The 15,041-nt window shown below is 42.6% G+C and overlaps 1 protein-coding gene across 8 annotated transcripts in view; it reads left to right on the top strand.

The window, feature by feature from the left end:
• The window catches only part of LOC115129485 (transcription factor COE3-like), a 96,033-nt gene extending 85,679 nt beyond the window's left edge, over positions 1-10,354 (top strand). For 2 of the 8 annotated variants that reach the window (XM_029659881.2, XM_029659879.2), the window contains exons 12-17: positions 1,745-1,810; positions 2,204-2,378; positions 5,919-6,101; positions 7,412-7,615; positions 7,954-8,016; positions 8,141-10,354. In XM_029659881.2, the coding sequence (XP_029515741.1) occupies positions 1,745-1,810; positions 2,204-2,378; positions 5,919-6,101; positions 7,412-7,615; positions 7,954-8,012 (687 nt within the window). In that variant the 3' untranslated portion in view covers positions 8,013-8,016; positions 8,141-10,354. The remainder of the gene's footprint in view (positions 1-1,744; positions 1,811-2,203; positions 2,379-5,918; positions 6,102-7,411; positions 7,616-7,953; positions 8,017-8,140) is intronic. The other 6 variants (XM_029659883.2, XM_029659882.2, XM_029659887.2 and 3 more) reach the window with 4 other exon arrangements.
• The last annotated feature ends 4,687 nt before the right edge of the window (positions 10,355-15,041 follow it).

Here is a 15,041-nt window from a genome sequence, read left to right on the forward strand (position 1 = left end):
AACAAGGGAATCTAATTTCCTTTCAAGCATATATTCAGGAGAGAATACATGAAGTTAAGAAAAACGCACACACCCCTTCCTCACTGTGACTCAAGTCAGTATGCTTGCCCATCTGGGCAGATGGTTTTTCCTCGGGCTGATTCGACTGAATCATTTTTCCTAAGGTCATATTTTGTCGTGGGAAATGGGGGACAGAAAAGAAAGAGCGTCCTCGTTCACTCTTTCCCTGTCAAACACTGAACACAGGGCCAACAGTGAGGGAATAGTTAAATGATTAACCGATAAGGAAAACAGTTATTCCCGGATACATGTTCACCACAGCACTGCACATTTCCTTTGACAGCGTTTCGGTCAAGTTCAATTATTATTATTTTTTTTACAACACAAGGAAAAGTCTTGATGTGTTGTAGGAACCAATCACGCTCCAGAAAAGCAGACAGAGGCCCCTCCTCGTTGTAATACCCCAGAGACCTCCAGCAGAGGCTCCCACAACACCAGCTCTCATCCACAGAGCCCTGGAAACAACAACCAAACCCAGCCCTCTCGACCTCACTCACTCCTCTTCTCTGTCCTCTTCACTTCGCATCTCCTTTTCACTCTCGTGGTGACGTCCTCTCCTCTCCTCTCTCATTCCTCAAGTGAAAAGGCACAGGACCTTGTGTGAATGTGTGAGTGTTTGTCCCCCAATTTAGCCCCGGCGATTGTCAGCGACGCCTCCTCCGGCAGACCCTATTTATCTATCTATCAGGCCTGTTATTGTTATTAAGAGCCATCGCCACGCCGACCCACTGGGCTGCCGGGGAGAGATTGGACACTTCCTCCTCTGGGTGGTGGGAAAACAGCCCGGGGGCAATGGAGGAGGTGGGGATGGAGGGATGATGGTGGGAGAGAGAGAGAGCAGGAGGGAGGGGTGAATTAGGCATTCAATAAACAGATGCAATGTGGCTCTAATAAGCTGGGGTCTGAAGTGGCGGATCGGAAGCACTGAAGGCAGTCTGAAAGTGTTAATGGGTTCCCACCACCTCAGGCTTCTTCCTTCCCCCTTCCATCACTCCCTCCAGGGTGCATCGGCAGCCATTTTGATTAGAGGCCTGGTAACGATGCCCTCCGATCATGACAATTTGTTACTATGTGGTGCCGTGACAAAATGTGTGCTCTTAACAAAAACGTAAACCCCCTGCAAGCAGAGACATAAGAGGTTGGGAAGGGAGTGGTTGGGCCTAATACTTGAGACGCCTAAGTGCTGACTGGGAGAGAGTATAGTGTGAGTGTGGGTGTGTGAGAGAATGGGAGAGGGGAAATGAGATGCAGACAGCTGCTTTCTCTGGGTTGTTTATCACACATAGGCCTTGCCATTAAAGCTAATCTCTGACTTGTGCTCTGTAAAACAATGATTACATTTGAATGCTTTCCCCATTTTACGACCCCAACTCCCCAACATCCAGGTCCGACTCTTACAGCAACCTATTTATAACTTTCAAACAGAGTTACAATGCAATGGAATGATTTACACTCACAAAACCCAAACATCCCAGATTGTTTTACCGCTTACATGTTTTAGGTTTTAACGTTCTCCGTTTATACGAGCAGTAAAAAAAAATCTTCCGATTTTTACTGTCAACCACCAATAAGTTCCAGGATTCTGAAATTGTAACGAGTGTGGAGTCTTTCATGTAACTCAGTATCATACTGTGTTTTTCTTCAAATGAACTGTAGTATTCAGTAACATGTGATGTCATTTCAGGAAGTGCTGTTAAAGCGATCAGCAGACTTAGTAGAAGCCCTGTACGGAATGCCCCACAATAACCAGGTACGTAATCATATCAATTTTTATTGGCTCTCATCCTTTTAAACATACCCCTGGGCATTTATTGAAGTTTTTCCTTTTTCGCGACTCTAAAAAACGCGTTAAGCGTTTTTATTTTCTTTGATTAATTACAGATTAAATGAACATCCCATTTTATATTTCAAGAACAGCCAGGTCACAAGGACCTGGGAGGCCAGGATAACTACCTATGTAGTGTCTAGATGGTAGAAGTAGGCTAAATGTACTGACTAAGAGGAAATAAAGGGTAACGTGGCCCAAATAAAATATATGATCAGGTTCATTTCTGGTCAAAGAATTACTCAACACTACACATAAAATCTCTAAACTCACAATTCTCTCCACCTTCCCCCTCTCCCTGTCCCTCCTTCCCATCAGGAGATCATTCTGAAGCGGGCAGCTGACCTGACCGAGGCCCTGTACAGCGTCCCCCGCAGCCACAACCAGCTGCCTTCGCTTAGCGGCTCGGCCGCTCACTCCGGCATGATGGGAGTCAACTCCTTCAGCAGCCAGCTGGCCGTCAACATCTCAGAGGCCTCGCAGGGGGACCAGGGTGAGTGTCACAACCCCCCACTATGACCCCTCACTCCACGACCCTCACCCTTCACCCTCTGATCTTCTCACACCTTCTCTGTGTATTGGTGTCCCCTGTAGATATGCTCGTCCTATGTTTCTCTTTAATATAAGCTTCATGGCTATACTTTAGCAGTACTTTAGCTGCTTTTAGCAGCCATATACGTCAGGCATGGCCATTTGTGTGAATATACGCTCAGTGAAATGTGTGTATGCCTTTGTATGATTCCCTCTGTGTGTTTTTTTTTGTATGTATCCCTCTGTGTGTATTTTTTGTATGTATCCCTCTGTGCGTTTGTTTTGTATGTATCCCTCTGTGTTTTTTTGTTGTATGTATCCCTCTGTGTGGTTTTTTTGTATGTATCCCTCTATGTGTTTGTTTAGTATGTATCCCTCTGTGTGTTTGTTTTTGTATGTATCCCTCTGTGTGTTTGTTTAGTATGTATCCCTCTGTGTGTTTGTTTTTGTATGTATCCCTCTGTGTGTTTTTTTTGTATGTATCCCTCTATGTGTTTTTTTTGTATGTATCCCTCTGTGTGTTTTTTTTGTATGTATCCCTCTGTGTGTTTTTTTTGTATGTATCCCTCTGTGTGTTTTTTTTGTATGTATCCCTCTATGTGTTTTTTTTGTATGTATCCCTCTGTGTGTTTTTGTTGTATGTATCCCTCTGTGTGTTTTTTTTGTATGTATCCCTCTGTGTGTTTGTTTTGTATGTATCCCTCTGTGTGTTTGTTTAGTATGTATCCCTCTGTGTGTTTTTGTATGTATCCCTCTGTGTGTTTGTTTTTGTATGTATCCCTGTGTGTTTGTTTTTGTATGTATCCCTCTGTGTGTTTGTTTTGTATGTATCCCTCTGTGTTTTTTTGTATGTATCCCTCTGTGTGTTTGTTTAGTATGTATCCCTCTGTGTGTTTTTGTATGTATCCCTCTGTGTGTTTGTTTTTGTATGTATCCCTGTGTGTTTGTTTTTGTATGTATCCCTCTGTGTGTTTGTTTTGTATGTATCCCTCTGTGTGTTTTTTTGTATGTATCCCTCTGTGTGTGTTTTTTGTATGTATACCTCTGTGTGTTTGTTTTGTATGTATCCCTCTGTGTTTTTTTTGTATGTATCCCTCTGTGTGTTTGTTTTGTATGTATCCCTCTGTGTGTTTGTTTTGTATGTATCCCTCTGTGTGTTTGTTTTGTATGTATCCCTCTGTGTGTTTTAAAAAAAAATGTATCCCTCTGTGCGTGTGTGAGCGTGGACGTGTTTAACTATACTTGTTGGGACCAACAAGGGGACATTTTGTTAGTCCCCACAAGGTCAAATGCTATTTCTAGGGGGTTTAGGGTAAGGGTTTGAATGAATGTTAGGTTTAGAATTAGGTTTAGGTTTAGGGAAGAGTGAAAATAGGATTCTGAATGGGACTGAATTGTGTGTCCCCACAAGGATAGTCATACACTGTGTGTGTGTGCGGTAGAGAAAGGGTGTGTGTGTGTTAGTATGGGGTAGAGAAGGGGTGTATGAGAAGGGGAGGTGCTAATGAGTTAAAAAATGCAGACGAGGTGGCATGAATAAAGCAACCAGAGTTTAGACACTGAAGACAGCAGCTCGGTCAAGATTACAGGGAGCAGAGTGTGAGTGTGTGTCTCTTTTTTCAGTGCATGCTTGACACCATTGTTGCAAGTATGAATTCACTATTTATACAATTCCAAAAATGCGGAAGCATGTTATTATGCATATATTATAATGCAAAGCCCTCCACACACGCAAGCATGTATGCATTCACGCACACACACAAACACACACACACCCCTATCCTAGAGAGGGCTGTTTCCTTTGACAAAGCAGCTCTGTGACTGATGCACAGGAAATAGGTCTGAACGTGTGATGAACAGATTGGCTCACGTCGGACCTGAGGATACAGGCAGAAAGAGGAAATGCGAGAGATATCTTGAGATGTTTTCTCTCCCCTGACACCTCAGCATAGTTCCTCCCTTCCTCCTGCCCTCCCCTTGTCTGCTTTTCACATCAACCACCGAGTGAACACCTACAGTAATCTATGAAGTCATGGGAACAGGACTGCAGCCATCGTGAAAATACAGAATGTCATAGTCCATAATGTCCATAATCATTGGAACATTTGCAACCCAGAATCAGACTTTTCCCCACCTACTGTAACTCCTCTTTTGAGCTCCAAGAAATGATGTACTATGACTCAAATATTAATTTGATTTTGTATTTTTTATTTCACCTTTATTCAACCAGGTAGGCTAGTTGAGAACAAGTTCTCATTTACAACTGCGACCTGGCCAAGATAAAGCATTAATATAGAGGGCGGCTCATACGCCAAGCTTTATGAAAGGACTGAGCAATGCAATTTACTGAAACAATTCCAGACGAGCGTTATGGATCTGCTTTACATCACGTTGTGTGCAAAAATGGATTATATCATTCCTCCTCTGGCATTTGTCTTCAAACTTGCATCCACTCCAGTTGTTTTGCTTCACGTTGACAGTTTCCTCTGGAGCGAGTAGGGGTACTACCCGGCCCTTGTGGCGCGTCTCGGTCTCGTTGACCTCCAGAGGCTGTCCGCGATAGCTGGATAGGGTTACTGACTGCTCCCCCTAGGCTAGGCCTGTCCTTCATCTCTCCCCCCAATAGTGGAGTGGAGATGCCTTAACTCTCTCCCCCCTCTACCACCCCCAGCCCTTAGTTGATTGGCCCTCAACTAGGATGTATTGAATACCCGTTCTCCCTTCGTTATAGCCCTCTTGCCTTCACGAGGCTCTAGGGCTCCTACCCATCTGGGGGCTTAGAGACAAGGGAGAAAGGCACAGTTGTGCTCTCACTTCCTCTCCATACTACTTTCCCTCTCTCTCTCTCTCTCTCTCTCTCTCTCTCTCTCTTTCTCTTTCTCTTTCTCTCTCTCTCTTTCTCTCTCTTTCTCTCTCTCTCTCTCTCTTTCTCTCTCTTTCTCTCTCTCTCTCTCTCTTTCTCTCTCTTTCTCTCATTCTCTCTTCCCACTTCCTGGTTTGAGCCAACGCAATTCCCAGCAGGAGAGCAATTGATGGAGAGCTACCCTGGGATCAGGAAGAGTGCAGGCAATGGGAAACACATGTCAGGAACAACAGTGGAGGGAGGGGCAGCAGGGACAATCCCTTTCAAAAGCCACACTGTGTCCGATTCAACTCTTCAATTCATTGGGGAAACATGGAAACTTCACACTATGGTTCCATTTTGAAAGGCCCTACTCTTACCAAATCGAATGATCACTTTTGACATAATATTTATTAACCCTTGTTCTGATTTGAAGTGTAAAGGGAATTGTGCTCAAACAGGTAAGGGAGAGGGAAAATGCTGCCTCGGGTGGTTTTAGTTCTGGAGGTGAGCAATGCAAATTGGAATACTCAATATTAGAATAGTAAAAATCAGGTCCATGCTTTCGGAGTTAGTCAATGGAATACAAATGTGATGTGGTTCAAACTGCACTGTGCTGATGCCATTGGATTAACTATAGCATTTCCTCCTTTCGTCCAGGTTACTCCCGTAACTCCAACAGCGTATCGCCCCGTGGCTACGTCCCCAGCTCCACGCCCCAGCAGTCCAACTACAACACCATCACGTCCACCATGAACGGCTACGGAGCAGGCATGACCAACCTGGGGGTGCCAGGCTCACCCAGCTTCCTCAACGGCTCCGCCGCCAACTCCCCTTACGCAAGTAAGTAAAGCCTTATTTGGTCCCAATGATCATTAATATATCTGATTGCATCTCAATGCGTCACGTCTCAAGGCATGTCACATTCCGTGGGGGGGGGCACAGAAACAGAACATACCAGCGTCCACTGCCATTCTGGAGGACTGGTGTTGAGGACACCTGCCTTGGAATTCCTCACACACACACATGGCGTAGATGACATCACAGGGACTCCTCCTCTCTCCCTCAGTGCTAGAACCCTCCTGTGTCTCTGTCCCTGATCCTTCCTTCTAATTAACATGCTCAGAGTCACGATTCCACTCGGAGGTCACGGGTGTTTTTGAACTCTGTCACCCCCGGGGACTTTTTGAGTTGCTTATTGTTTAGGCTACAGCATCACAGATCAAAGTCTCCCAGAGGCGTGGTGTAGAGCACGGCAGACAAAACAATGCCACAGCGTCTCAGTGGTTGTCGATTGTGGATACGAAACTGAAAGTCGGTTTTGTTCTGGCGTTTTCGATGCGGAGGGTTATGTGTTGTCTACTGAAGGGAAAGGTTGGGTTTGTCTGTCTGTACCATATGCATTGTACAAGTCTTCATCTGCTTTGCCTATACCTTGTTCCATCTCCTTCATTACTTGCCGCTACTAACATTCTAACACCCTCATAGTATCATTCATGCTTGGGGTCAAACCCATTAAGTTCGATTAAGTAGCAAAACAATCTCCACTGTGATGTTACAGAGCAAGTATGAGTCAATAGTACAAGGAAGACCAAACAAAATAACTATTCACATGTAGAGATGCACATAGTTTGCATTTTGCCATCCATTTTAGAGTCCCATTTAGAATTTGTGAGATATGGGACTATAAGCTGCTTCAGGGATTCATACCTTACTGGAATCATATTTCTTGTGGTAAAATATGCAATAACTACAGAGACTAACCGAGCCATTATTGGGTAGAATGGGGTATCAAATACACTGTGATTATGATCAAATTGCTTTATTATCACAGTCAGCATTTCATACATGAACATTCTACACATACTGTACACACATCCACACAATTCTTTTTTTGTTGTGAACATGGATGGAGGTTGCTGCTACCCTCAAGAACAAGGTATTGTCGTGTCAAGTCTAAAATGGGCCTCTTCAAGTTATGGATCAACTTTGCAAATATTGTGCACCTTTTACTCCGGGCTTGTCACTCCAGACCTTGACCCTTCTTCAGACAGGCATCCATTCCTCAGCCCCCATGCATGCCCTCACTGTTACAGTTCATCTCAGTCCACTCACTCACCAACCTCTGTCTGTCTGTCTGTCTTCTCCGTTAGGATCTACCACCTCCCCCTCCTCCTCCTACTCCTCCTCCTCTTCCTCCATCCCTCTGTTCTCCGGTGGACCCATAGGCCCTTATTCATTCTCTCCTGTCCATATGATCTCTGCAGTCAAACAGAAGAGCGCCTTCGCCCCTGTCGTGCGGCCACAGACCTCCCCGCCCCCCACCTGCACCACCACCAATGGCAGCAGCCTACAGGGTGAGCATCCCACCCCTCTCCTGCCTCTCAGTCCCGCCCACTTCTGCCTGGGTTATTGTTAGAAAGGGCGTTGTCATGGAGACCCTGTAATGCTAGAATTCACATGACGTAATGATGTGGCCTGAGGTAGTAGTGGATTGAAGGTCAAAGTTGATCCATAACTTCTGGCTCTTGGTAAAGTAGATTTTGGAATCTGAGACTGAGACTTTTCAAAACATTCATCACAATCAAATAATTTGGCTGAGAATCTTTGTTGACATAGAGTGACTGATTATAAGTCAATGTAACATGACTGGAAAAGTTATTATATTTGAAAAATATAATTTTGTCATTCTTAGGTTTTGCAGCAAATCCATATGCATATCATAATTACCTCAACACACGGCTTTTCATTTAAGAGGGTGTGTAATGATTTTCTATGGGATATCCTTACAACATTATATTACCGTTTTATCGATGCAAAATGTGTTATGGATACAAAACGTCTCCCCACTTTATTAGGTAACCAGCGTGTCTGTCTTTCAGCCATGGCAGGTCTCATAGTCCCACCTATGTGAAGAGGGCCTACTGCCAGATTGACCACATCTCCACTAGCTCACAGAATCTCTACAGCATCAGCTTAAATCTCATCAACCTCCAAAACAGGACCATCAAACCTCTTCACTCCTGGAAACAGAACAGCACAACAAAGAAAATCCAAGTAACCGGAAAACCCGTAAAATGACGCTAAATTATCTTTGTGTTGGTTCAGTAGTTGACTTCATCGTCACTTTCTGTGTTTTGCATTTTGGGACTTGTAAGCCATTCCTTGCCCAACAGGTAGCATTTCCACATAGATATGTATCTGAAAATATAGCAATGTGAATAACAAACTGTGGTTTTGAAAGGCAGGTAGTTACTCCTTGTCGTGTAAGCATTGTCCGGCGTCCTACGAGGTTCATTTGCATGTCTGAAAAAGTATTTTGACTGGATCTTCGAATGAACCTAGTTCGTTGTCAGTCATATAACCACTGTGAGCAGGTAGAGTCTAAAGGCCTACAGTTCAAAACGGTCAACTATGGAAAAAGTGCAGAAGCCATGAATATCCAACACTCTGTCAATTGTCCGACTCAAAATCGGTGGGAGTTTCAATGAGAATTCCCCAAAATGTCTATAAAAAAAATCAGCTTCAAAAAGACAACTGATATCTAATGTCGTAGTCTTTTAGCATTTTAATTTGTGTACCATAGCTTTTAATAATGTGCGTTTATCATATCTGAAGGAAAATGCAGTAATTTTCTAATCTAACGAAAGGGTTGGCAAACATTCTGCCAAGGAGCAAATAGCAAATGTTGTACTAAACAGCCCGAGGTTTTGAGGTTAAAGGGTTTTAGATGTCTACCATTTTTGAAACATAGTACAATAGATATATTTCCGGGTGTGTTGATTGGTAGATTTTAACCAGAAATGCTTGCAGCAGTTTTAATCACATTTAGGTACCAGATTTCTTGTTATTCTTCTGATTGTGCTTATTTTGTATGTATTTATAAAGTATGTTTTGGGATTCCTTTTGTGATTTAGGCCTGAATGATAGTCTTAAATATATATGTAAACACATTTGATGTCTTAATACCTTTTAGATATTGTAAAAAGATTGAAAAAGGAGAGGAACAACCCTTTTGTAAAAACGAGAAAAGTCAAACATGACATGGTCACCCTGTCTTTTAAAGCAGGATATACGCCCCACCACTTTTGTATAAAAATGGTTTTCCGATACTATATTTAACTTTTTTTTTTGTATACAGCATTTGTGTTTTGCCAGTTCTCCTTGTCCTTTGTGTATTATTGTGAAATGTGTATTATCATGGTTATTTCTTAATGCACTATTTTAGTTGGGGCACTTACAAGAGCAATGCATCTTAGCAAGCAAGAAAAAAATACAAAAAAGGAAAACAATTACAGAAAATGGAGATGAAAAAAAATACAATAGACAAAGGCTAGTACAAATATACACCAAGATGTTTTTTGTTGTTGTTGTAGCCATTCTTCGATTCACATTTTTGTCAGTGTGGCTAAAATGGCAAGGTTGTTTTCACGTGAATTTCTCTTTTTCAACAACTCTTCCATCCTAATCCTCCATACTCCTTACTTCAAATTTTAGGCGTAGCCATTTTTTTTCCGTTCATTGGTTAGAATTCAACTCCTTTCCCATCTTAACTACGGACCCAAGCCTATTCCTTGTGTTTTTGGTGGTAATGAATGTAATACACATGCCTGAATCAGCAGCGAGGTTGAAACTCAAGTACGCCCTCCAATAACTGCTGTGGAGGGACCACTCAAGTGTAGGGCTCACCGATCTCGATGAACCTTCCATTGCTGTCAGTGTTGTCGGTGGTGTTATTGTCGTTGCACACAATCTGTATCATGTACTTATGCAATGTGTATTTCCTGTAAAGCAAGCTATCGCTCCACATTTCAGTGGAAATGGTTTTGAAACGTAAAAGAACACAAGACATAATTGATGCCTTTACAATAGAACACGCTCCAATACAATGCATTTTCATTTGTTTTGATACTCTTAATTGAAGTGTGGTCTTAGAATTTTTTTTTTTTTTTTTTTCAAAATGGAGTTATGCTGTTGCAGATTTATTTATTCCTTATTTTACCAGGTGAGTTGACTGAGAATACACTCTCATTTACAGCAACGCCCTGGGGGAAAGTTACAAAACATAGTAGAAATAAATAGATGCCTAAGAATTAGTTACAGTTGTCGTTCATTTGATGGTTTTGAATAATCATTTGAGCTGCAGTGGATGTAGTTTAAACTAGGATATGTTGAACGATACATCCTCCAAATTTCCACATAGCCTGTGTAACATAATGATAGTGGGACAATAGGTCACAAAAAATCAATGATGCGCCTGATTAAACCTTTGATTTTATGCTAATTCTGTGCAGTGATTGACATAAATCAGCTATCATCGGGTGGCATCAACATGTAGTCATAATGTGGGCTTGTGAAGAAAAGGGAAAATCTGTTGCACCACTTTGAGAGAGACATTTTTCAATTACGAGAGTCAAGGCCAGCTCATAGAATGTCATCTGAATTCAATATTATGGACTTCTAAACCCATTTTCAATGAAAACACACGTTTTCTCTTCGAGTTAAATCTTGGCTGACTTCTCACAATCCTCCCCTTCACCCCCATGTATCCATTCCATCCCTATACTGACTTTTCAAATAGCTTGCAACATTTTTCTGTTTTGTTTGTTATAGTTGTAGAAAGCTTGCTTTTTTGCTGCCCTGGTTTTTCTGCAGAGGTTTTTTAAATTGCAAAGTGTACTTTCTCAATGTTTTATTCAATATGAAAAGGGGAGAGGTACTGCACCTTTGTCAAATATGAAATGTACCATCAAAGTATACTCTATCAAAGCACAATGTTTAATTAAATGTCTCTAAAATACAAAAAGGGGGGTATCCCCCCCGCTTTTCCTTTTCTGTCTTTGACCACGCTGTAAATAGATGCATGGTTTTTTTTCTGTGATCCAGTGCTTTTTGTACAGAAACAGACTAATAAAGAAAACATTTGGCTTGAAAACTGCCTTGTATTGTTGATGTTCTAGGTTCTGCCTTGGAGTTCATTTTGCTCAAGTGTGGCTTATCTCCAGATCTACCATCATCTATTCTCTCACACAGCAGAGGGCAACAGGAATCACACCAAGTACTCCTAGCTCAATAAGAAACTTTCCAGACAAGCTCATCCTTCAAAAGCTTCAACCTTTTGGACGCTCGTTCTAGCCAACACTCAGTCTATGGGAGATACGTGTGCAATAGCCTCCAAAGACCACATTTTATGATGAAAATCTTGGCTCTCAAACCCTCGAACTAGGCTTCTCAGATGACATATTGACCGGTGTGTATCTGAATCAATCATTCAAAGTCTGAGTAAGAGCAACAATTCCTCCCTCTATAAATGATAGCATAACATCAGGCAAAAATATCATCTCGATGGTTGCAAGCCTGGAGGTTGACTCTTATGTGTACTAAACTGTACAAAGTGACTTCATCACTTCAAGGCACTACACAGAGAACACATAAGACAATTCCTTTATGCACGCTAGTGTGCATTTTTGCAAAGAGTTAATGGGTTTGTGTGTATGCGTACCCATTTGATACTGTGTGCAACGTGCACGGGCTTCCTCAGAGGTCGTAGGGTGTGGCCGCTTCCTGAGATAGCTGCCCTTAACTCTGCCCGATAGCTCTTTTTGACACCATTAGAGTAGACCAGCAGAGGTCTTTATCAAGTCTGCAGCCCCTTAGTAGGAAGTCTGCTTCCTATCTTTCAAGCACGTAGGAGGATCACAACATGAGCTATCTAAGAGACTTAGCATCGGAGGCTGCAAACGGCAACGCCGATTAGACAACATTAGCTCTCTCAGCCACAGGTTGTGAGTAATTAACCCTACTCTGGGAGTCAGCAGTTTCTTGATGAGTTTTGATGACTCTTTGTTTGTTGGTATACTGTGCTTGTTAGTAAGAGCCTTCACCCAAAGCCTTCTAGAGCACGTCCATAGAAAACCAGAACGCCATCTCCCCGAACCCAGAGTCCTTCTCCTGTAAGCCTCCGGTGCCAGAGCCAAAACACATCTCGACTCTGCCAAGTGAGGGCGGAAGCCGAGCAGCCCAGGCTATATAAAACATGGCCACCATCCCATAACAAGTGGTTCGTCACGTAGAGAAGCCACTAACGGGTTTGACATATTTGAACGCGAGCGCTCCATAATACATGACCAGGGTTTCCTCTGTAAAGATTTAATGTAAAAAAGGTTCTCATTCGGCACTAGGCTGTTGATACTTGAAGGTTGTGCGGTCACACTCTGAAAGAGGAGGATGTTGTAGTGTTTCTGGGTGATTTGGCTAGCAACACATAGGGCCTAAGTAATGCATCTGCTAGAAGGGGGAAGGAGGGGAAGAGGAAGCTTCCTCTAAGAGGCCGAAGCCCGACCCCTATTCATATGACGGCCATGGTGCAACTCAATACTTTCTGGAAGCCCCTTTTCCTATCATCTAATGACTTCAACCTTGCTGATCTGAAAGGACTGTATGGGTGTCAAACAAGAGGGAACAATCGACCTAGGCTTATCCAATTAGATAGCCATAGTTGTCATAGTACAGAACGCAATCATTTTAATCAGAGTTGTAATAGATTGTGTACCGGTGCGTTTTGTTTCAGGGTTTGAGCTGAGTGAATTAGGTGACATTATGACACTCCACAACACCATACATCTGCACCCCGAAATGTTGAAGTATTAGACCATTTCCTGTGTGCTGATGTCATGGTGACACCGCAGGCCTGGCTTTGGGCTGGGGAGGTAGCGAGGGGGGGGGGGGGGGGGTCATAACAGTAAAACGGCACTCAGGACTGATGGGGGACTGTAAGTCATCTTGCACAGGAAGTGCTTTGGGCCTCAGCCCGAGATGACATTGGAGCCCTCCGCCAACTCTGCACAGTTGAGAAGGTATGTAAATCACCCGTACAAAAGTTCAACCTAGCCAGCCATGTTTCCTGGGAAGGACTGATGCTCGAGGAGCTTTGGAAATATGATGTTGGCCCATCAAAACCATGTGTTGCACAACCTCTGCACTGTCAAAAAAAAGAGCACATATTTCAGTGTGAGGTTCACTGATTTTCTCATCTTTTGGAGTAAGGTTAGAGAGTTGGAGTCTGAGTGTTTAATAGTTTGTGAGTCCCTCAAGCTTTTGGTACTGTGACAATGTGACGAAGCAAATTGTATTTACAGGTGTGTCGTTATCTTTATAGCCTATGACATGTCTGAGTAGGAAATGCATAGGGGGGTTCTGTTGTCTGGGATTGGAACCTTCTTCTGTCCTATCAGAGGATGGGGTTATTGTTTATGGTAGTAGTGGACACATTGTAGTATTCATTTATTTATGACTCTATTCAATCTGTATAGGCTAAGCATTACAGATTCCGCAAAATAAATGTAAAGCTAATTTCCGATTGAGCCGCCATATGAAGCTTTTACTGTGAATGCAGTCTCTGCTAATGCAGGAACATTGCCTTTAAATTTCAACCATCACTCTGTAAAGCTGAACATCCGTGATGCGCATTAAATAGAGCATACAGTGTATTACAATGATAGTAACATCCACAGTAGTATATCAATATTATCACTAAACAATGTAATGCTTTTTTGTGAATGGAGGGGTCTACTAAGATGTTGTTATACCATGGATCATTTAGTTCTTTGATTTAGGACCCCTTTTTCTTTGATTTAGGACCATTTTTCTTTGATTTAGGACCCTTTTAGGACCTTTGGCTGTAGGTCTAAAAAAGAAATCTAGAAAAATGATTTGATGAAAAATTGAATTGGTCCTACTATTAGCCCATAGAAACACTTTGAATAACACATACAGTACCAGTCAAAAGTTTGGACACACCTACTCATTCAAGAGTTTTTCTTTATTTGTACTATTTTCTACATTGTAGAATAATAGTGAATACATCAACATTATAAAATAACACATATGGAATCACGTAGTAACCAAAAAAGTGTTAAACAAATCAAAATATATTTTAGATTTGAGATTCTTCAAAGTACCCACCCCTTGCCTTGATGACATCTTTGCACACTCTTGGCATTCTCTCAACCAGCTTCACCTGGAATGATTTTCCAACAGTCTTGATGGAGTTCCCACGGGCTCCTAAGCGGCATAGCGGTCTAAGGCACTGTATCTCAATGCCAGAGACATCACTACACACACCCTGGTTTGATTCCAGGCTGTGTCACAACCGGCTGTGATTGGGAGTCCCATAGGGCAGCGCACAATTGTCCCAGCGTCGTCCAGGTTTGGCCGGTGTAAGCCATCATTGAAAATAAGAATTTACTGACTTGCCTAGTTAATTAAAGGTTAAATATACATTTTAAAAATGGCTGTTTTTCCTTCACTCTGCGATCCAACTCATCCCAAACCATCTCAAGTGGGTTGATGTCGGGTGATTGTGGAGGTCAGGTCATCTGATGCAGCACTCCATCACTCTCATTCTTGGTCAATAACCCCTACACAGCATGGAGGTGTGTTTTGGGTCATTGTCCTGTTGAAAAACGAATGATAGTCCCACTAAGCCCAAACCAGATGGGATGGTGTATCACTGCAGAATGCTGTGGTAGCCACGCTGGTTAAGTGTGCCTTGAATTCAAAATAAATCACAGACAGTGTTACCAGCAAACCACCATCACACCTCCTCCTCCATGCTTTACCGTGGGAACCACACATGCAGAGATCATCTGTTCACTTACTTTGCGTCTCACAAAGACACAGCATTGGAACCAAAAATCTCATATTTTGACTCATCAGACCAAAGGATAGATTTCCACCGCTCTAATGTCCATTTCTCGTTTTTCTTGGCCCAAGCAAGTCTCT

This window comes from Oncorhynchus nerka, linkage group LG5, assembly GCF_034236695.1.
Source record: "Oncorhynchus nerka isolate Pitt River linkage group LG5, Oner_Uvic_2.0, whole genome shotgun sequence".
Lineage (NCBI taxonomy): Eukaryota > Metazoa > Chordata > Actinopteri > Salmoniformes > Salmonidae > Oncorhynchus > Oncorhynchus nerka.